Consider the following 19966-nt stretch of genomic DNA (forward strand, 5'->3'; position numbering starts at 1 on the left):
TACCATACTATTACTTGTCGTTTTACAGCGTCAACAGACTCAGAGTTGCTTCAGACTGGCTCATTTAGTATATGTCTAAGCGACACATTACTTAACATCTTCATATTCAAGCGAACGTACTATTTGTTGTGTTAAATGTGAATAAAGGCATCACCAGCTCCCTCTTGTGGTCAATTACGTAAAACTACAAACCCGAGGTGGTGGATCATAGGTGAGAGGACTTCAGTTTATATTTCATACATTTAAAAACAAAAAAACAATTTTCAAAGTCTCGACCAGCATAACAACATACATTTAGTAGTTTCAGTAAATGATTCAGATCTGCTTGCAACCAATAGGGTAAGAAAGACACAATTTATGAGGTTCACAATTCAAAGCCAAATGCCCATGGTATACACTTTTATTTTTTGTTCCCAATAACACTTTTGAGAAAAAAAAAATAAAGCAACTGATAAAAAGAAAGGTTAAAACAAACTAGTTCCATCCCAAATCATGCGAGGATGTGTGCAGTTTGGCAAGAGCAGGGTTCAACAGACGATTCTTAAATCATGCTTACCTCTAAATCTTCTTCCACAGTTTGGTTTTAATTCGTGATTTTTGTGCACAATTATTGTTCATAGCGAAAACTGAACACAAAATTGTTACGTATGTCATTGCTTTTTACCATGTTGTTTAACAAAATGATTTTCAGGTGCATGTACTTTAAGGTGCTTTGGATAAATGAAGTATGTGTAAAGTAAAATCTGTCAAAGACTGCAACCCCAAAAGACTTATGCTCACAGCCTTCACAATTTTTAGAATCTTCATTTTAATTTGTGCTTTGAGCAGGGCAGTTAAAACATTGTTTGACGGACATTTATTTACACATTCAAACAATCTCTCATCAAAAACAACAAAAAAAAAAATGCATACACAACCTCAGTAGATTCAGATCGATTTCTCAGTCTAGCATTAGTCTTTCACTGTCCCATCGCTGTGACATGGAGTTCACAGCTTCCTTTTGAGTTCTCAAAGAGAACTGCAGCAGAATGTTCCTCTGCTCTACTACAGAGAGGATTCAAATAATTCCGTAGCTTTCGCTTGACGTGCAGATTTCAGCTGTCCTGGAGGAGGTCATAAGATCCACTGGAAATCACTTGATGCTTGTCCTCTTCCTTTACCAAAAGACAAAACAGATTCACTTTAATGTACTTCAATTTGAACACATTCATTCAAGGAGATATTATAAGGAACGTTGATAGAATGTAAAACGAGTCTTGTATGACACAAAAAAATAAGCATAACATGCTTATACCCAGCAATTTTTGGTTCCCTAAAATGTTTTAGTAAAAATAAAAAGGTTAGTTTCAGGTTATTAAAAAAAACTAGTAGAGAACGTTCTGTATATGTAATTAGGTTTATTTAGATTCTCTTACGTTTGAATCGCTGGCCTCTGGAGTTTGTTCTTTTGTGGCGGGTAAAGCGTCATATACAGGATTACTGATGTTTTGACTGGATTCTGGTGGGTTCAGATCTTCATCCTCCTAACAACAGGATAAAAGTGATTATAAGTGTATAAACACACACCATATATAGGCAAAAACAATGTGTATGTAATAGGGCTGTCAACGGAATCTAATACACATCATAATTCACTTCCAGAAAAATCCTGATAATTACTCACCCCATGTCATCCAAAATGTTCATGTCTTTTATTCTCCAGTCGCAAATAATTTTTCTCCATATAGTGGATTTCAATTGGACCCAACAGACTGAAGGTCCAAATTGCAGTTTCAATGCAGTTTTAAAGGGCTCTTCACGATCCCAGCTGAGTCTTATCTACCAAAACAATTTTTTCTAAAAAAACCCCCAAGAATTTATATACTGCTTAACCACAGATGCTTGTCTGTGATGCACATCCACATCTTGGAAAGGTCATGCGTGATTAGTTCTTCATCTGTGTACTTCGCTTAAAAATGTTGGCAGAGCGAAAAACTCTTTTTCTCCTCCAACTTCAAAATTGCCCAACAATGTTTTATTTTTTTGTAAAGGGAGTTTGACTTTCTTTGCACATTCGCTTTGTAAAACACTGGGTTGGTGCCTCTGCTTACATTATGTGTGACCTTTCCAACATGATTAAGATGAGCAAAAAGTATATAAATTAGATTCTTATAAAAAAGCGTCTTATCATTTCGCTAGATAAGACGCTTATTTCTCGGCTGCATTGAAACTGCAATTTGGGCCTTCAAGCTGTTGAGTCCACTGTATGGAGAAAAATCCTGGAATGTTTTTATCAAAAACCACCTTTTCTTTTCGATTGAAGAAAGAAAGACAAAAACATCTTTGATGACTTTGGGGTGAGTAAATTATCAGGAAATTTTCATTCAGTAAATGAACTAATCCTTTAAACTTTCTGCCTCGGGTTTAATTCTAAATAAATTATGGATAAATGATTAACTTATTTGTCCACTAATAGTGAACTTTTGACAGCCCTAATATAAAAAATGTGAACACAAGGATTACCTTGAAATAATGGAACTGGAATGGCTTTGTTTTATGTGTGTAGAAATTGTATCCCACGAATCCAGCTGCTACGATGAGGATGATGAGCCCCAGGACGCCGATGCCCATCCCAGCCTTATGAGCCGGGTGGAAGGATGGAGGTGGAGGTGGAGGTGCTTTCAATGGGCCCTGCAGAACATGGATGAACCCATTGGATGCCAAAATGTCAGAGTCTGTGACATAACGGTCGTTGATGTATCCCGAGGAAGTCTATGAAGATGAGAGTTTCAACAAGTAGATTAAACAGATGTTGTCCACATGACTCAACTGATTTGACATAAATGGAATTAAGTTTGCATGCTCACCATTATTTGAGGGTTTTGGAGATCAGGCACGCCAGTGATGGTCAAGCTGTGTCCCAGTCGTGTTCGGACATGAGTGATGTTAATAAGTGCCTGCAGTACTAAAGCCCTCCCATCCAGTAGATGATGCTCTATGTCTCTGCCGCTCAAAGTCTGTTGAATACATAAGAGGCATTAACCAAGGAGGCCAGTACACAGTGCTTCCAAGTCTGCAGTTTTCCCGCAGAATTGGGCTACTTTAACACTGTAGTCATGGGTTGTTTTTCATGTATACGTATAGTAAACATAATATTTAGCCCCTGGAATGCTAATTTTACCAGGAAGTAAAAAGGGGGGACCCCCTCGAAACACAATTGGGCTACTTTTGAGTAGCAATCGAGCAGGTTTTGTTCTGAAAACCTGGCAACCCTGCCATAAACAGATTAAGGAGAGATGACTAAGGACAATGGGGAATAATTTGCTGATCCTCAACACTATTGACAAAGATCTAATGTTATAAAATGTGTGGTAAATACTGAAATCGTTCAGTAATAAAAGCAATTTCAACTCCCCGCATATTTATAGCAGCTCCACGATGTCTGCAATTTATATACAGTATAATTACTCTATATAATTGTGAGAGAATTAAATTTTTTTTTAATTCCATCTCATACTCATTCCCTTTAGTACACATCATTTTCCTTCCCGAACACGGTACACTTATATGTACACTAACGTTCAAAATTGTTGGGGTCATTACTTTTTTTTTTTTTTTTTTTAAAGAAATTAATACTTTATTAATGCCAGTCAATCGCATTAAAAATTATTATTAATTTAGCAAGGATGCATTAAATTAATCAAAAATGACAATAAAGACATGATTTCTGTTTCAAATAAATTTCCTTTGTACTCAAAGAATCCTGACAAAAATATTAATAATAAAAATAAGATAAACAAATGTTTTGTAAAACATTGATAATTATAAAAAGTTTCTAAAATGCCAAATTATCATATTGTAAGTTATTTTAAATTTGTAATAGTATTTTAAAGTATTACTGTGTTTATTGTATTTTATAATGCAGCCTTGCGAGCAAAAGAGACTTCTTTCAAAAACATTAAAAATCTTAAAGACCACCACAAACTTTTGAATGGTAGTGTATCTAACATTACTCCAATAGTTGGTAGAAAAAATGCTGTCAGCTTAAATACATATAATATTTTAAAGATAATATTTTAATAACGTGCTTTGACTTTAGCATAGTGACAGTATAAAAGCCAATTATTTAATTCTGACAATAACAAGTTGTCTTTATAATATTACACAAAATATTTTTTTCCATAAAATATAATTATAAGCCCAAACGCTTTTTATATCAGTCCACTGTAGTGCAAGTCATCAGTGGGTTAATGTGAGAATAAAAATTAAATTACATTTTACTTTTAAGTTTTGTTGCCATTTCGTTTAAATTCAAAGTGTAAAATCTGGATGTGGGAGTCACCTGATTGCTCAGGAGGCCATCATTATCAGGTGCAAAGAGAGTGGACTGGATAGTAATGTTACTTAGGCGATTCACAAACTCCTTTCCTGATGCTGAAGTTGAGTAATTCAGGATTTGCTAAAAAAAAAGACAAAGAGCAGTAACATATCTACATTATAGAAGGTTCACAATATCTATCAAATAATTTCAATGCTTTAACAAAAAACAAACAAGCTCTACTCACAGACAGGAAGTTAGACAGGGTTGGTCTGGCTGAGAGAACCTGCAGCAAGTTTCCCGTACAGGAGTATCCGTCACCAATGTAGCCGATTTTACACTCACACTTCACATCTGAAACACACACAGACCGTCTAAACCCAAACTTTCCCCTGCTTTATACACAGCTTCACATATATCCCATGATGACTTTTACCTCTCACTCTATAGCAGAATGTGTCCCACGTTTCACTCAGGTTACTGCGAACGCCATAGTCCACAATCCCCACGTGTCCAAATCCACATTTAGGGTTAGAGAAGCTCATGGGATACGCTACCCTCGCTCTGTCAAGCCAGCCTGCTGCACACAAATTATAACCAGCCTGCAGGACAAATGTAAGAGAAAAGACACCCAATATTATTCAGACAACAACAGCTAATAGTATGGTTGACTAATATTACTGTGTTACTGTAAGAGCGCCACCTGCTGGGCATAGGACAGCTGTGTGTAGGTAGCTATAGTGCCTCCTGCTTCTTTGCAGGCCTCCTGCGCCATTGTGTAGTTGAGTTTGTATGTTCCTATTGGGGAGCGATAATGGAAAACCCCCAATGTTTTATCTAAAAGCAGAAAAAATCATTAGCCTTCTCAACATAGCCATTAGCTATTTTAATGCATCATTGGTTAAAGCTATTATAAAGCATGAGACAATTTATTTTGGCTAATTTCTAAAGCAACACTGACAAGAAAACAATGCCAGAATGGGTTGCGATGAGCAATATGGCATACAAGAAATACTGATTTTAAATATTTCATGCAATACTTAAGAGTTTTTTTTTTAAATAAGTCTAATTTAATTGATTTATTGATAAATTAATTATTTAAAAAAAACAAACATTTTCCTTGATTTTTCAGGAAAGAAATAAAAAATATTTAAAACAAGTCTTCTTTTTTTAGCACCGACAAAATAAGTCTTTTAATTAGATTTCATTTTAACTAACAAAATTAAATATAAATAAATAAATAATTTTTTTTAGAAAAAAATAAAAAGGTATGTATAGAATTATACATGTTCTAATAATGTATTATAGTTCTTACATAAAGTAATTGTATTTTTAAAAATCCATTTATTTTAGGTTCTTGGGCATAGCTCTATCTATCTATATTTTAAATGTCTCTAGCACATTTTATAATACTCAGATTGTTTTGAGATTTTGAGTGATGGCAATAGTGTGTGTAAAAAAATACATACCCTCATAGTGCAGGTCTGTGCACTGAGCATCTGAATGGCACTGTCCATTATCTTGTAGACAGCGATTGACTGGCAACTGCTTCGCTTCACATTCAATCCCATCACCAATATAATTGTCTTTACAGTCACACTTCCTCTTTCCCTGGTGACAAATGCACATAACATATATTTATGCATGTGTAAAGATCACATTCTGTTCAAAAAAACTATAATAAAAGAAAGTGCTTACAGCTCCGGTCATGATGCAGATAGCATGTTCGTGACACCCGCCGTTTTCACCATCAGCACAGGAGTCGACCGGGGTGCACACAAACCCATCGCCAGTGTAACCTTTGAGACACGTGCAGGTCACCTTCTCCCCCTTCTGACTGCATTTAGCATCCTTTGAACAGCCACCGTTCCAGTACTTGCACATATCGGCCGCTACATAAGAGGTAAGAGTGAGTGGACGGTTTCTACTTTTGTTTAATCATCACTTTTGCTATTGAGATCTTCATGTATGTACCTGTGCAGGTGATACCGTCTCCTTCATAGAAGGGTTTACAGACACAGGTGTTATTCTCCATGCAGACGCCTTTCTCATGGCAAGCCGGATTGCAAACAGGAACATCAGCTGAAACATCAGAAACGCATGAAATGGACTTGCAGGTATAAAGCAATGCTTGTTTTTTTTCTAGTATGGTATATACGTCAAAAACTAACAAATAATTAGAAAGTCTGTACCTAGTTTGTTCTCACATTGCGAACCAGTCCAGCCCTCTTCACAAAAACACGAACCGGTACCTTTAGGACCCTCATCACATGACCCATGTTCTGTACAATTGCAGGCTTAAGAAGAGAAAACAAAACAAGGTTAGAATTATAAATATATAGCAACAGTTTTCCTGTTTGCCCAATATGACCTTACATAGCTGCTTTGAAACAATCTACATTGTATAAAGTGCTATATAAATAAAGGTGATCTGTTATGTTTGCTACTGGGTAACACAGTTGACAGGTAACTTAGTTGACATTTTAAATGTTTTGGGCCTATACTCAACATGGAAGCCTAGAACTACTGAGCATATGGTATGTTTAGAAATATATTTTCATAAACAAAACAAGTTTTAGTTAAATTGTCTTGTTAAAATTTGCAGCAATAATACTTGTGTAACACTGTTAACAGTCAAATAATCCATTAGGGGAAATCTAACTCAATGCAAAACTATGAAATTACTTATTTTGAGGTAATTTTCATGCTTGTATGCAGAGTAGAATGAGCAACTTTACAAAGTCAGACAGCTGAATACCAGGGTTGTATGTAATATGAACATTTTTTTGAACATTACATATATATATATTATGCCAAAAATCATTAGGATATTAAGTAAAGATCATGTTCCATAAAAAATATCAAAACTTAATTTTTGATTAGTAATATTGCTAAGAATTGCATACAGCAACATACAACAAACCATGTATCAATGGAGAGCTTATTTATTCAGCTTTCTGATGATGTATACATTTTTTGTGGTCAAGGGTCACATATAATAAATTGAGATTCATTTTGAAAAAGCTCACCTTTGCAGTCTGGTCCAAAATGGCCATCCACACACAGCTCACAGGCTACACCTGTGAATCCAGCATCGCAAGTGCAGGTGCCATTGCCTAAATGATCCTCGTCACAAGTGCCATGGTTACTGCAAGGGGATCCTGGACCCCCAGGACATGCTGGAGAACAGGAGAATGTTCTTATCAACTGGCCAAATAACTGTTTATCTACATACAGTGGCTATAGAAAAAAATCTACATATCCCTGTTAAAATAGCAAGTTTTTGAGAAGTAAAAAGGGGTGTGTAGACTTTTTGTGGCCACTGTATTGTAGTTAACCAGCAAAGCTCAATAGTTTGAACTGGAGTCTATGTCAACAGTTTATTGTGAATAGTACAGTGAGTCACTGCTTACCAAGACAGTCCCTGCCGTAGTACCCGGTACAGCACTTGGGCTTCCATATGACCACTGTACATGTCGACTGACATCCTGAATACCTAGACATCAGCGAATCCGGAAGGACGCACTTTTGTTCCGACTAGATTGAAAACACAGCTGAATTAGTGCTTTGTCTTTAATAGAGTATTCAATTAACCAGATTTAAATAAGGCTTTTAGTCAATGGATGGAAAATTTTCAGACATATTTTTCTCTATAATATAATAAAGTAAGGTTTGACTTCAAATGACAACACAAAATACCTTTGGTTTGCTTCCAAGTGGGCAGTCCAAAATAGTACGACCACAATACCTGCAAGCCAACTAAGGAAAAAAGGTACATTGATTTGATATGATCACTTTAGCATCGACACTACATACTACACACATTGTACAATGTACTACAAGTATTTCTTAGATGTGATAAGTGAAAATACTCACAGTGAAATCAATAGTGTGCTTATAGTCACAGCGCCCGCCGATGCTCGGAGGATTCAGCAGACAGTCAATGCCATAAATCATGCCTCCATTGAAATCAATGTTTCTCTTTACAATCCGACAGCTTTTATGGTTCACATAAAGCTCTCCCTGAGAGATAAATATGCATGAGATGATGCATAGTGATTAACATCAAATAAAATATTGATATTTAATATATATATTTTTTTTAATCATTAGAGTTGGAGTTTACACAATAGCATAACACATGACTCTGTAAATATGACCCACAGAAGCAGACATTAGAATGCACAAATCTTTTTTTCTCCAAAAGTACTCACTATATGCTCTTCGCCCATGCAGGCCACTGACAGATCTGAGCCCTGCTGAGACTTTAAAGAGTTGGCATGGATGAGCTCTGAGGGCTTGAGCTAAAGACACAATAAATTGCAATATGCATTAGGGAGTCAACACTGAAGAAATTTTGCTCTTGCCCAAAAATTCAACACACTGGATAGAGACCAACCTTGGTGTCACGCACAATGTGATATCTGAGATACTCAGCTAGCTGATCACGGTTATGCATTGCATACAGGAAGTCTTTCTGCTCTTGGGACAGAGCGGCCATCGCAGCATCCGTGGGCAGAAACAGGGTGACAGGCTGATGAATTGGGTCCATCACCAACTTCAACGTATCCGTGTCCTATAAACAAACAAGGTAGTATAAGACTTGCATTTTACGAGGAAAAGGCACATAGTTTCCACAAAAAAAGGCTTGTTTTACCTCTAGAAGTTTGTAAAATGTCTTGAAGCCTTGGAGACTGACCACATCTGAGAGGTTATGCTTTCAGAAAAAAAATAAAATAGCATAAAATACAAAATCCATCAGTGTGATTTCATAATTTCATGCTTGATTATTCACCTTGTCATTATATAATAAATAAAGAATATTGTATTAAGAATCCTGTGGGCACATACTGTTGCAGTGTCTTGTTCTTTGTCTTTCTGATTTAGAAACCCAGGGGGTATTAGTACAGTGTCAATCTCATGTAAAATCCCGTTGCTACTTTCCAGATCACTGAATAACACTTTGGCTTTGTTATTGATGTATATAGTATCCTGGAAACAAATAATGAGCATGTCAATATGCATCTTATGCAGTCATCATATACTGAGTTGTGATGATGTTATCTTTGTATCAGGCACACTGTACCTCAGAGTACGTAATGGTGAGGATGTCACCGGTAAGTGTGGTCAAGTTACGAGGCTGCATGAGGTCTTCTGGGAGGAGGGCACGGCAGGCCACTATGTGGTACCTCAGGATTTTAGCGTTTTCCCAACGAGTCCGCTTTACAATGTCCTTTAACTAAACAAAAGCAGTGACAATAACAAAACCAATAACAAATCACATCACAATCTCCTTTTACTATTTATGATGCTCATTAAGAGACAGATAATTTGTAGATCAAAGTCCATCACATAAAACCAGGTCATATTTTAGCTTATATTCTGATTCTGATTCACACCATATTTTCTTACTAAATACTCCACTTCCAGCCAGTTATGGTGCAAGCTGATAGGTCCTCTACTTGTAATCTGTCAGCCAATCAGATTTCATTCTATGCAGATAAGCTAATAGGCTTGCAATTTGTCAGCCAATGAGCTTGCATGCTGCATATACCTTCAACATTTAAATAGCCAGCTTTAGCCAGTTAGCCTGTTTAGTCAGTTGCTGTATGGGTAACAGTTTGGTTGCTTGTGGTCTATAAGAGACAACTTGGTGAGTACTTTTTTTTTTTTTTTTTTTTTTTTTTGTGCGTTTATGTTGAATCCTCACTTAAACTCAAATATTTTTCCTATTGTTTTGCAGGAGGTCATTTTCCCATATCTCTACTGGCTTGCTTTGTGATGTCCTGCATTTGCAAAAGGTAATTTTTGGCCTTTATAGCATAAGTGTTAACACAATAAACCCTTAGCCAAATTGGCTCACAGACATGTGGTTCCAAAACTGTATGATCTTTCTTCTTTGGAACATAAAATATGGAGATGTTGCTTTTGTTTCTAAATGGTATCATTTTTGTTCTGCAAAAAAGAAAGTCATACAAATTTAGAATGACGTGAGGGTGAGCTATAGTTGTGTCAATTCTACATGGCAAATCAATCCATTTGAGTTACATAAGTTGTTCAATGTAATGCCTTTTTTTAAATGTATAAATATAATTTGTTTAGCTTTGACCTGCCATCACACACTTGATAGTTTCTAGTTACACCCATGACTCTCCACCCAGCACTTTATTCAGTCAAACAGCAGGTTTGCGCCTCAACCTTTCATTGGTCATTGGTGGCATCTTTGATGCTTGAAGTTAAGGTAACTTTTATTTGAATTTTGAAGTGTCTTTTGCTGAGTTTGTCAATTTAATGTTTTTTTTTTTTTTTTTTTTTTTTTTTTTTTTTATTACACAGTGTGTGGAATACGGCTTGCAATCTTCCTTCATATATTTACGTATGAGGTAACGTGATTCAATCCAGTGCAGCAATACTATCAGGAACTAATTTAGTAACCAGGTGTTTTTTTTTTGTTTTTTTCTTCTATTTGCTGATGAGCTGTGCCACCTCTCTCCTGTTGAAAATGAAGTGAGAACTCAAGGTTGCCAGGTATTGTATAAAACGCCCTTAAAAACAAGAAAAACACTTGGGTTATTTCTGGCTTTCTAGCTAATGTGATTTGATACATAAATGGGTCTCTCTTTGTTTTTTGTTTTTTTGCAGGTTTGAGTGGACAAGACCTGTAAAATATGGCAGTTGTTGATCACTGGAACCTACAAGAAGTTCCATCTCATGCTTAGTTAACATTGTAATGTTATTGTAGCAGTACTAAGCCACAAGTGAGTTTTTTTTTTTTTTTTTTTTTTTTTTTAAATGGCACATTTCTGACTTTATTTTATATCTCTAAAATGTCTAAATGCACCGTTAAAGTAATACAAAATGTGTTGTCCTTACCTAAATTCATAGATGTGTTAGGAAACAACGCGCTTCTAACACATCAATTTTAAGATTGTAGCAACGCAAGTCTTAAATACAACTGAAAAGTGCTACAGTTGTTGTTAGGTAAGTGATTTAAGTCACAATTTTTCTTTATCTGACCACATCAGAGTCTTACCTCTGGTTTGTTGTAAGCGTCTGCATTAGGTGCAAAGACTGTGAAGGGGCCACGACTCCCAAGTTCAGGTATGTTGTTTCTCTGCAAGTTCAGTGAGGTCAGTCGTATTAAGGTTAAAAAAATTGTTAAAAATGATTAAGAATAAGCATACCACCAGTCCATGGTAAAAGTCTCCTAAATTTCGGTTTCGAATCTCCTAGAATGAAAGAAATGAGTTACTCTTATAGTATTGCTTCATTTGAGTTTCTGCGTTAATGTGTTGCTGAACTTCTCACTCTATGCAGGGTGCCTTTGCAAGTTTCTCCATCTCCAATAAAGCCTGCCGCGCAAGTGCAGTTCCTCTCCAGGGGTCCCGTCATGACACATTGGGCAAACCTGTGACATCCACCATTTTTCTGATTGAAAAGTAATAGTGGCATTGTTAATCTTTGAGCTGAGTGCAACATTGTAATTTGTAATGGTGGTTTTCAACTGGTGGGTTGTAACTCAGAATGGATGAACAAGTGGGTCTGTTCTAAATCACAGACATTTAAAACATTCAGTAACCACTGAATAGGACAATTTTGGTTTATGCTTGTTCAATAAACCAGTGGTTTTCAAACCTGTCCTGGAGGTGCCCCTACACATTTTGTATGTCTCCCTTATCAGATAAGCCCCAATCAGGTCTTGCCATTCCTACTAATGAGCTAAGTTGAATCAGGTGTGTTAGGAGGGAGACATACAAATGTGCAGGGCAGGTTTGAAAACCACATCAATAAACAACTCTGGTGCTGTTGATGCACTTCATATTCTATGCTAGGGGTTCTCATCTCTGGCCCACCAGATCAGTTTTTCTGCAGAGTCCAGATCCAAACCTAATCAAACACGCCTGAACAAATTAATCATGTCTTCTAGGATTACTAAAAAGTTAGTCAGGTGAGTTTGATCAAGGTTGGAGCTGAACTCTGGAGGAAAACTGATCTTGTGGGCCTGTTCAATTCCATGGGTATCCAAACTCTGTCTTGGAGGGCTGGTGTCCTGCAAAGGTTACCTCCAATTTGCCTCAACATGCCTGCATAAAAGTTTCTAGCATGCCAAGTAAGACTTTGATTAGCTAATTTAGGTGTGTTTAATTGGGTTTGGAGCTTAACTCTGCAGGACACCGGCCCTCTAGGCCTGGGTTTGGAGAGCCCTGTTCTAGGTGAATCTAAAGTGTAAAACCAGTTGGGAACCACTAATAGTGTCCTTTTACTGCTGTTATCAAAAGCACATACCTCACGACAGACATTTATGGCTTCACATTGCTTTCCATCCCCAGAAAAGCCTAGTTTGCAATAACATGCGGTCTGAAAGTAAATTAATGTACAATGTCATTACTTCAACTTGATTGTATGTGTGAGTCTTAAATTAAGCAAAATTATTTAGTTTGAGTGTGAAATTATCTGGGCTGTGTTTCCCAAAAGCATTGTAAGCTTAAGTTGATTGTAGCTTCATTGATTTCAACGTACTTAAGCTTACAATGCTTTTGGGAAATGCCCAGGACATAATTGAGAAAGATTTAAGTCTTATTTGTCATATGACTGTGTGAGCAGATTTAGGTGTCAATTATTTTGCATTACAGTAATGAAAATATGCTACTGATTATACAATGTTGGTGGTATTTGTACTACATTTAATTTGTTATTGTAAAGTATTGTAATTTATAGGGTTATATGTTGATTTATATAAAATAGTTGAAATGTAGCTTTGTAGCATGACTCTAAACCCTTAAAAGACCTTTTCCACAGTAAAATTCAAATCCATTCTAGTGGATGGATTAGCAGAGGTGTTCATAAATTATGCGTGAATTAAAAACTAACAAAGATCAGATGCAAGTTGTAATTCGTAATGTTAATACAATTTGTATGTTCCCTAAACATTTATAGTGTTATTTAGTGAACACAATTACATGTTTTTATTCTATGAATTTTCTTTATCTTGTATTAAATTTACATAAACCCTGTTATCACTTAGAAAACTGTATTTGGTTGGTTTGTTTGCTGTCTGTTTATATTTGCCTCCTACCTTATTAGGACCTGTATGAATGCAGTCACCATCTGCATGGCATCCTCCATTATCATCCAGGCATGGATTGATGGCTTCAGAGAAACACATGCTCATTAAAATTTATCACATGCAATATGTTTGTCTCATCATTTCACAGCACTGTATTTATGATATATATATGTATGTATATGTGTGTGTGTATTTCTGCTGTACATCAAACCCAAGAGATCTTATGTACACTACCCTTTGGACTGAATATTAAACATACACACACTTACAAACGCATACTTTTCCATCACCAGCATAACCAGGGTGGCACACGCATATTCTATGTCCTGGGAGAGTTCGCTTGCACACGGCGTTGACAGAGCAGCCACCGTTATTCTCCGCACATGCGTCCACCGCTTGAGTTGAAGATAACACCATATAGTACATTAAACCACAGTTTTGACTCATTGGCTACAAATTTAGTTTGACAGCAAAGTGTTTGAATGTTTCTTGCTTACCTGTGCAATATGTGCCATTGCCCTGAAACCCTGCAGCACAACTACAGTAATATGTACTGTCCACAACTTTCAGCAAACAGCTACAACACACATCAATCCCAAGTCATAAACACAGAGCATAAAAAGTATGAATATCAACAATATAAGGAAAACAAGAAAAATTTTAGTGCTTAACTGTAGATGAGGTCTTTATAACTAGCAATAGGTGAAACTGTCTTTTAAAATATAGCTCTAATACAAATTTTGTAATTTTGTTTTCTTAGAAGCATTGTTCACAAGTGGACTCAATTAGGCTCACAAATTTCAAACCACTCCCCCCAATTAGAGGAGCACACCTGTTGGTAATTGTAAAGACTCTTATAAAGCCACTGTTTGCCTAACAAGTTCTTGATGTCTGATGAAAGCATTTTAGGTGGCTGAAACAGTTACTTTAACTAAGGCTGAAGTTTTATCTGCAAGAGTGAGTATTTTGTTGTTAATTTTTCTAAAGGTAACGTTTCAACCAAATTCACATTACCACTCAAAAGTTTGGTGTCAGCAAGATTTATTTATTTATAAGAAATCAATACTTTTATTCAACAAGGACAGGTTAAATTGAACAAAAATCCAGTAAAGACTGAAAATTTTGCTTTACCATCACAGAAAAACATTACATTTTAAAATGTATCCAGATCTTTCAAACTGTAATTTACAATATTACTGTTTTTACTGTATTTTTGATCAAATAAATGCAGCTTTGGTGAGAAAAGGAGCCCTTTCTGAGATCCCAAACTTTTGAATGGCATCTATCTATTTTGCATTAAGATATTGCTTATTTTTAGGAGTAAGATTTTTTTGCATTGACCTTTCATGGCCAATTTTCTTTGAATTTGTGGGTAAATATAATATCAAAGGTGAAATAATGTAAAAAAAAAAAAAAAAATCATGTATACTGTAACTTACTTGGCACTGCTGTGGCATTTTCCTCCGCACTTATCTGATGTAATAGCTGAAAACAGTCAACATTTTATATTTTAGACATCTTGATGGTGCAAGGCATCCACATGTATGTACGAGGATTTGTATTACAGGTGAGCATCATACCAACGTTGCAGTTTATTCCTCTCCAGCCCAGATCACACGTACAGCTGCCGTCTCCATCCACGCCATCTTTGCAGCGTCCGCTAACGCACTTGCACTCTAAACAAAGATTTTGTACTTTGTATGAGCTAACTGTTCACAGAGTATGCAGTAGATCAGGGCTTCTCAACTCTGGCTCGCGAGATCCTTTTTCCTGCAGAGTTTAGCTCCGACCTTGATCAACCTCACCTGCCTTTTAACGTTCTAATGATCCTAAAGACCTTGATTAACTTGTTCAGGTGTGTTGGATTAGGCTTGGAGCTGAAATCTGCAGGAAAATTGATCTTGTGGGCTAGAGCTGAGAACCCCTGCAGTGGATGAAAGTGTGAGATTTTAAATGCTTAATACCTTGATCACAGTGAATTCCATATTTTCCAGCTTGGCAAGTCTCACACGCGGTGCCGTTAAAACCCTGGGTGCACTGACAGACGCCTGTGCCATTGATCCCATCTACACATATGCCGTTGCCGAAACAGGACTGACCTTCAGGCCCCGGACACTTCTCACAGTTAACGCCATAATAACCTGCACAACACTTTCTTTCCTGCAAACAGACAGAAACTGTTTCTGATATCTGCTTTTTTTTTTTTTTTTTTTTTTTTTTTTAATAAGTGGAAATGGCCAATTTTAACTGAAATGTGAGGCTTCTGTTGTCATTTGCTTCCAGATATTTTAGCGGTACAAAACTGCTTTTTGCACTGCTTGACACTGCAAACTAGTATTTCTTGTGATGTATTGTAGTGCAAATAGTTTCATGGTTTTCAGTACTTTGTTGTTCGTTGACACCTATAGACCTATAGCAGCTAATGAATCAGAAGTCTTGCACATTCAGAGAAAATGGCTTCCAAAATAAGATGGATGCTATCACATTAAATGCAATGAAACTCCACAAAGAGGAAATGTGAATAAATGCATGTACGTACAATGTTGACTTTCTCACAAGAAACTTTGCATCCAATGGTCAGCAGCGTCTCTCCATGATATACTCGACTGTACATGCATCTTCGCTTTCGGCTTATCTGAGAACAGACAACAATAAAATAAACTTTTCTTTTTTTAAATAAAGTAGTTTTTTTTCCCTTTGTTAAACGCATAAATTGAATTGTAAAAAATGATTAGAGCCTTACATCTTAGACACTATATTACCATTTACTTTTTGTATATGATTCACTTGTTTAGTTCTTGAATGAATCACTGAGTGAATCGCTTGAGTGAAGGATTCATTGACATGCTAATAAAGAGTAACTTGTCACCACCTAATGGTGTAACAATAGAACTTCCAAAAAGAGTCAGAATTTATCAAATTAAATTCCCTTAAGAAAGGAGTGAATGATTCAATGACTCACTTTAGTTACTGAATGAATCACTGCGTGAAAGATCATTGACATAATATTAAAGAATAACTTGTCACCACCTAGTGGTGTAACAATGTAACTTGCAGAAGGAGTCATAATTTATTGAATTAAATTCCATTAAGAGAGGAGTATATGATTCAATGACTCACTTGTTTAGTTCTTGAATGAATCAGTGAGTTAATCGCTTGAGTGAAGGATTCATTGACATACTAATAAAGATTAACTTGTCACCACCTAGTGGCGTAACAACGTACGTAACTTGAAGAAAGAGTCATGATAATTTATCAAATTACATTCCCTTAAAGGAGTGAATGATTCAATAACTCACTTGTTTAGCTCTTGAATGAATAACTCTGTGAATCGCTTGACATAATAATAAAGAGTAACTTGGCACCACCTAGTGGTGTAACAATGTAACTTGCAGAAAGAGTCATAATTTATTGAATTAAATTCCATTAGCAAGGAGTGAATGATTCAATAACTCACTTGTTTAGCTCTTGAATGAATAACTCAGTGAATCACTTGACATAATATTAAAGAGTAACCTGTCACCACCTGGTGGTGTAACAATGTAACTTGCAGAAAGAGTCATAATTTAATTAAATTTCATTAAGAAAGGAGTGAATGATTCAATGACTCGCTTATTGTTCTTGAATGAATCACTGAGTGAATCGCTTGAGTGAAGGATTCATTGACATACTAATAAAGAGTATCTTGTCACCACCTAGTGGTGTAACAACAGAACTTCCAAAAAGAGTCAGAGTTTATCAAATTAAATTTCCTTAAGAAAGGAGTGAATGACTCAATGACTCAATTTAGTTACTGAATGAATCACTGAGTGAATCGCTTGACATAATAATAAAGAGTAACTTGTCACCACCTAGTGGTGTAACAATGTAATTTACAGAAAGAGTCATGATCATTTATCAAATTAAATTTTCTTAAGAAAGCAAAAAAAAAAGTGTAAATAGTCCATCTGTAAGAATGACAAACTAATATCAAATTATATAAATAATAAAATTTATATATATAAATTTTCAATTCAGTGAATCATAAAATAACCTTTGAAATATGTAATATTGGCATCCAAACAATTTTTGGGTCAACACTGTACACTCACCAGTCTTTTTGTTCCTGAAGGGCAAGGGTTCTCAGTCGGGTGGAAACAGTCCATGCAGCGTCCCTACAGACACAATGTACTTATTCAGAATCTATATTTAAAGGATACAGGTGAAAATGACCAGGTACAATGTTTAAATAACTACACACCGTGATAATTTTGGTAGTAGCTCTGTCGCAGCGGTTGCTGGGGATGCTCAGGACAGCAGACACAACATGGATTACTCCTTTATTGGTCTCTATATCAGTCACGTTCACCTCAGCCTCATTTACAAGTAGCTATGACAGAAAAACCCAATTTTTATAGGAGACTTAGCATTTGGTTTATTTAAGTTGAATTAATTCAGCACTGACTTACTTTCTTATCTTGCCGGAAAATTCCAAGTTGATAGGAGAAGCCAAGCATGGTATCTCTATACAGTCCATCCACCAAATCTCCATCTTTTAGAGTCTCATTTATTATAATGTGATACTGGGTCACATTCAAATCCTAGAAACACAAAATTCATGATGCAAAAATAAACTAAGGCTATCACTGAGGCTGTGGATTTTAGTGTGCTTGTGTAATTACCAGTGACTCCTTTCCCGTTCTTCTGAGGTATTCTCGGACCGCGCTGTCTGTCGGAGCAAACACAGTAAAGCCTGAAGACTCCTCCATTTCATTAGTCAGGTTGTGTTTCTGGATAAATGCAAAATAAGTTCAAAAACAATTCCAAGCCATTTGCAGAGGATGATTATTTATATTTGTGTTGTGGTAGGCCTACAAACATGGGCACTCACCAAGAGAGAGCTGTGGAAGAGAGAGAGATCAGGCCTCTGACTCAGCACTTCCAGTAAACCTTCACTCATCTGTCGCTCAGGCATCAACACCTAGAGAGAACAACAGTGGCATATTTCTTCAATTTTTGTGTATGTAATCATGTTATCAGTAAGTTTGCACTTTATTTTAAATTTGAGAACACAATTACACAACTTAGTAAATGAGACCCACTGTTTTCTAGTTTTTAATTTAAAAAAAAAAAAGTGAAAAGACTGTAAGGTCATACTTTGTCAATAAAATGGATAACTCCATTCTTTGCTGCCATATCTCCATAAGTTATTTTTCCTCCTGCGACAATAGCAGTCTAAATAAAAAGACAGAGACAAACAGAAGTCATGATAATGAAAATCGTAGTTGTCGTAGTTGAATGACAAACAAAACTGCACTGGGACTAAGCGAAAAGATAAGCTGTTTCCCTCTCACATCATTGGCTGAGTAAACAGGAAGTGTCCTTTTTAAAAGGGAAACCAGTTGTGGGGATGGGGATGTGCGAAGATCGCTGAGAGCATATATCCCAGAAACAATGTGATTTCTGTGAGGAAAAAATACAGTTAGCTGTATTATAACAACGTAAAACCACTGAAATATGACAAATAAGCTGATGTGATTGCATGACAATTATGTGCCATTACTTGACAAGACTTGGAAGGTTACTGCGGGTCATCCAGAAGTCTTTGTCTTCTTGACTCAGTTTCTTTGTGGCCTCAGCCGATGGGACGAAGAGGGTGTAGTTTTCTGTCTCTGACAGCAGTTGAGAAAGATCCACTTGCTGTGGAATATTCCAGAACTCAACATTTATACACAGATAATAATAAATCTTACTTACATATTAGGCACAGTATTACCAGTTTCTTTGTCTATTTTTGTTCCAAAACAATGGCACAACAAAACTGTTGTGATTGTAGTGATTGAAGAAGTGAATGATTGAATGACTCATTCGTTTAGTTCCTAAATGAATTTGACTCAATAGATAACTTGCAGAAAGAGTCAATAAAAACTCCCTACCACTTAATGTATGGAATCTTTCAGGAACGTGTCTATGAAAAGCTGCTCGTCCAATCATATTCAAGGACCCAAACTGTTGTATGAATAGGGTAAATTAAGGTAATTTGGGACACTTTTTCCCCAATGGCAAAAAGTGTCCCAATTTACCTACTTTTATAGAAGATTTTAACAGTAAAACACAACATACCAAGATCCAAAGGTTGAATTCCAGAAGATTTGGGTTTCTTTCCACCTCCTGTAAAAACAAAAATAAGCAACTTTTAAAATAAGGTTATACAAATATCCTTTTTAAGTAGTAGCAGTTAACCTCATCAAAAAATATTGAAAAATACAGTACCTGTACTAGGGTTCCATAACAGATTTTTCCATCACCATCATAACCGTCCTCACACACACACTGCCATCCACCTGGGTTAAGAAACTGGCAGGTGGCCTATGAAAAAATGGGAAAATAAAGAATTTAGCATACATACATTGTATGTAAAAAAAAAAAAAAAAAAAAAAAAAAAGTGTGCAGATCTATGATGATTTATTTGAGCCCTCACCAGGAAATGACATCCACCCTTCTGCTCCACACACTGATTGACAGGTTCACAATCCCTCCCATTGCCGTGGTAACCACTTTTGCAAGCACAGTCACTCTAGGGTAGAATATCAATTATCAAAAACCCCATAAATCCAAATAGA

At 36.1% G+C, this 19966-nt stretch overlaps 1 protein-coding gene and 2 long non-coding RNA genes across 5 annotated transcripts in view; 2 read left to right on the forward strand and 1 right to left on the reverse strand.

The window, feature by feature from the left end:
- Positions 1-370: 370 nt before the first annotated feature.
- The window catches only part of stab2 (stabilin 2), a 31887-nt gene continuing 12291 nt past the window's right edge, over positions 371-19966 (reverse strand). The window contains exons 26-68 of the mRNA XM_051107745.1: positions 19825-19920; positions 19617-19712; positions 19467-19514; positions 18907-19043; positions 18698-18806; positions 18501-18578; positions 18235-18324; positions 18026-18133; positions 17813-17944; positions 17605-17733; positions 17456-17518; positions 15904-15999; positions 15329-15524; positions 14945-15040; positions 14804-14849; positions 13862-13941; positions 13634-13759; positions 13374-13447; positions 12584-12655; positions 11606-11725; positions 11482-11526; positions 11331-11411; positions 9384-9536; positions 9149-9289; positions 8955-9014; positions 8697-8873; positions 8512-8601; positions 8174-8320; positions 7997-8056; positions 7711-7834; positions 7327-7476; positions 6490-6594; positions 6272-6379; positions 5996-6189; positions 5767-5908; positions 5001-5134; positions 4734-4899; positions 4545-4651; positions 4322-4438; positions 2847-2996; positions 2503-2751; positions 1416-1523; positions 371-1154 (exon numbers count right to left, since the gene is read on the reverse strand). Of these exons, the coding sequence (XP_050963702.1) occupies positions 1095-1154; positions 1416-1523; positions 2503-2751; positions 2847-2996; positions 4322-4438; positions 4545-4651; positions 4734-4899; positions 5001-5134; positions 5767-5908; positions 5996-6189; positions 6272-6379; positions 6490-6594; positions 7327-7476; positions 7711-7834; positions 7997-8056; positions 8174-8320; positions 8512-8601; positions 8697-8873; positions 8955-9014; positions 9149-9289; positions 9384-9536; positions 11331-11411; positions 11482-11526; positions 11606-11725; positions 12584-12655; positions 13374-13447; positions 13634-13759; positions 13862-13941; positions 14804-14849; positions 14945-15040; positions 15329-15524; positions 15904-15999; positions 17456-17518; positions 17605-17733; positions 17813-17944; positions 18026-18133; positions 18235-18324; positions 18501-18578; positions 18698-18806; positions 18907-19043; positions 19467-19514; positions 19617-19712; positions 19825-19920 (4860 nt within the window). The 3' untranslated portion in view covers positions 371-1094. The remainder of the gene's footprint in view (positions 1155-1415; positions 1524-2502; positions 2752-2846; positions 2997-4321; positions 4439-4544; positions 4652-4733; positions 4900-5000; positions 5135-5766; positions 5909-5995; positions 6190-6271; positions 6380-6489; positions 6595-7326; positions 7477-7710; positions 7835-7996; positions 8057-8173; positions 8321-8511; positions 8602-8696; positions 8874-8954; positions 9015-9148; positions 9290-9383; positions 9537-11330; positions 11412-11481; positions 11527-11605; positions 11726-12583; positions 12656-13373; positions 13448-13633; positions 13760-13861; positions 13942-14803; positions 14850-14944; positions 15041-15328; positions 15525-15903; positions 16000-17455; positions 17519-17604; positions 17734-17812; positions 17945-18025; positions 18134-18234; positions 18325-18500; positions 18579-18697; positions 18807-18906; positions 19044-19466; positions 19515-19616; positions 19713-19824; positions 19921-19966) is intronic.
- LOC127164087 (uncharacterized) lies at positions 9891-13480 on the forward strand. 3 transcript variants are annotated; one of them, XR_007827594.1, is made up of 9 exons: positions 9899-9950; positions 10041-10098; positions 10634-10680; positions 10806-10825; positions 10940-11055; positions 11183-11278; positions 11348-11398; positions 11615-11736; positions 13382-13480. It is a non-coding gene; the product is annotated as an uncharacterized LOC127164087 (long non-coding RNA). The 3 variants fall into 3 exon arrangements; XR_007827592.1 differs by lacking the exon at positions 13382-13480 and having other exon boundaries at positions 9891-9950; positions 11615-12231; XR_007827593.1 differs by lacking the exons at positions 11183-11278; positions 13382-13480 and having other exon boundaries at positions 11323-11398; positions 11615-12231.
- LOC127164086 (uncharacterized) lies at positions 14236-15591 on the forward strand. The gene is made up of 3 exons (XR_007827591.1): positions 14236-14321; positions 14879-14931; positions 15359-15591. It is a non-coding gene; the product is annotated as an uncharacterized LOC127164086 (long non-coding RNA).

The sequence above is a fragment of the Labeo rohita genome, chromosome 4 (assembly GCF_022985175.1).
Source record: "Labeo rohita strain BAU-BD-2019 chromosome 4, IGBB_LRoh.1.0, whole genome shotgun sequence".
Classification (NCBI taxonomy): domain Eukaryota; kingdom Metazoa; phylum Chordata; class Actinopteri; order Cypriniformes; family Cyprinidae; genus Labeo; species Labeo rohita.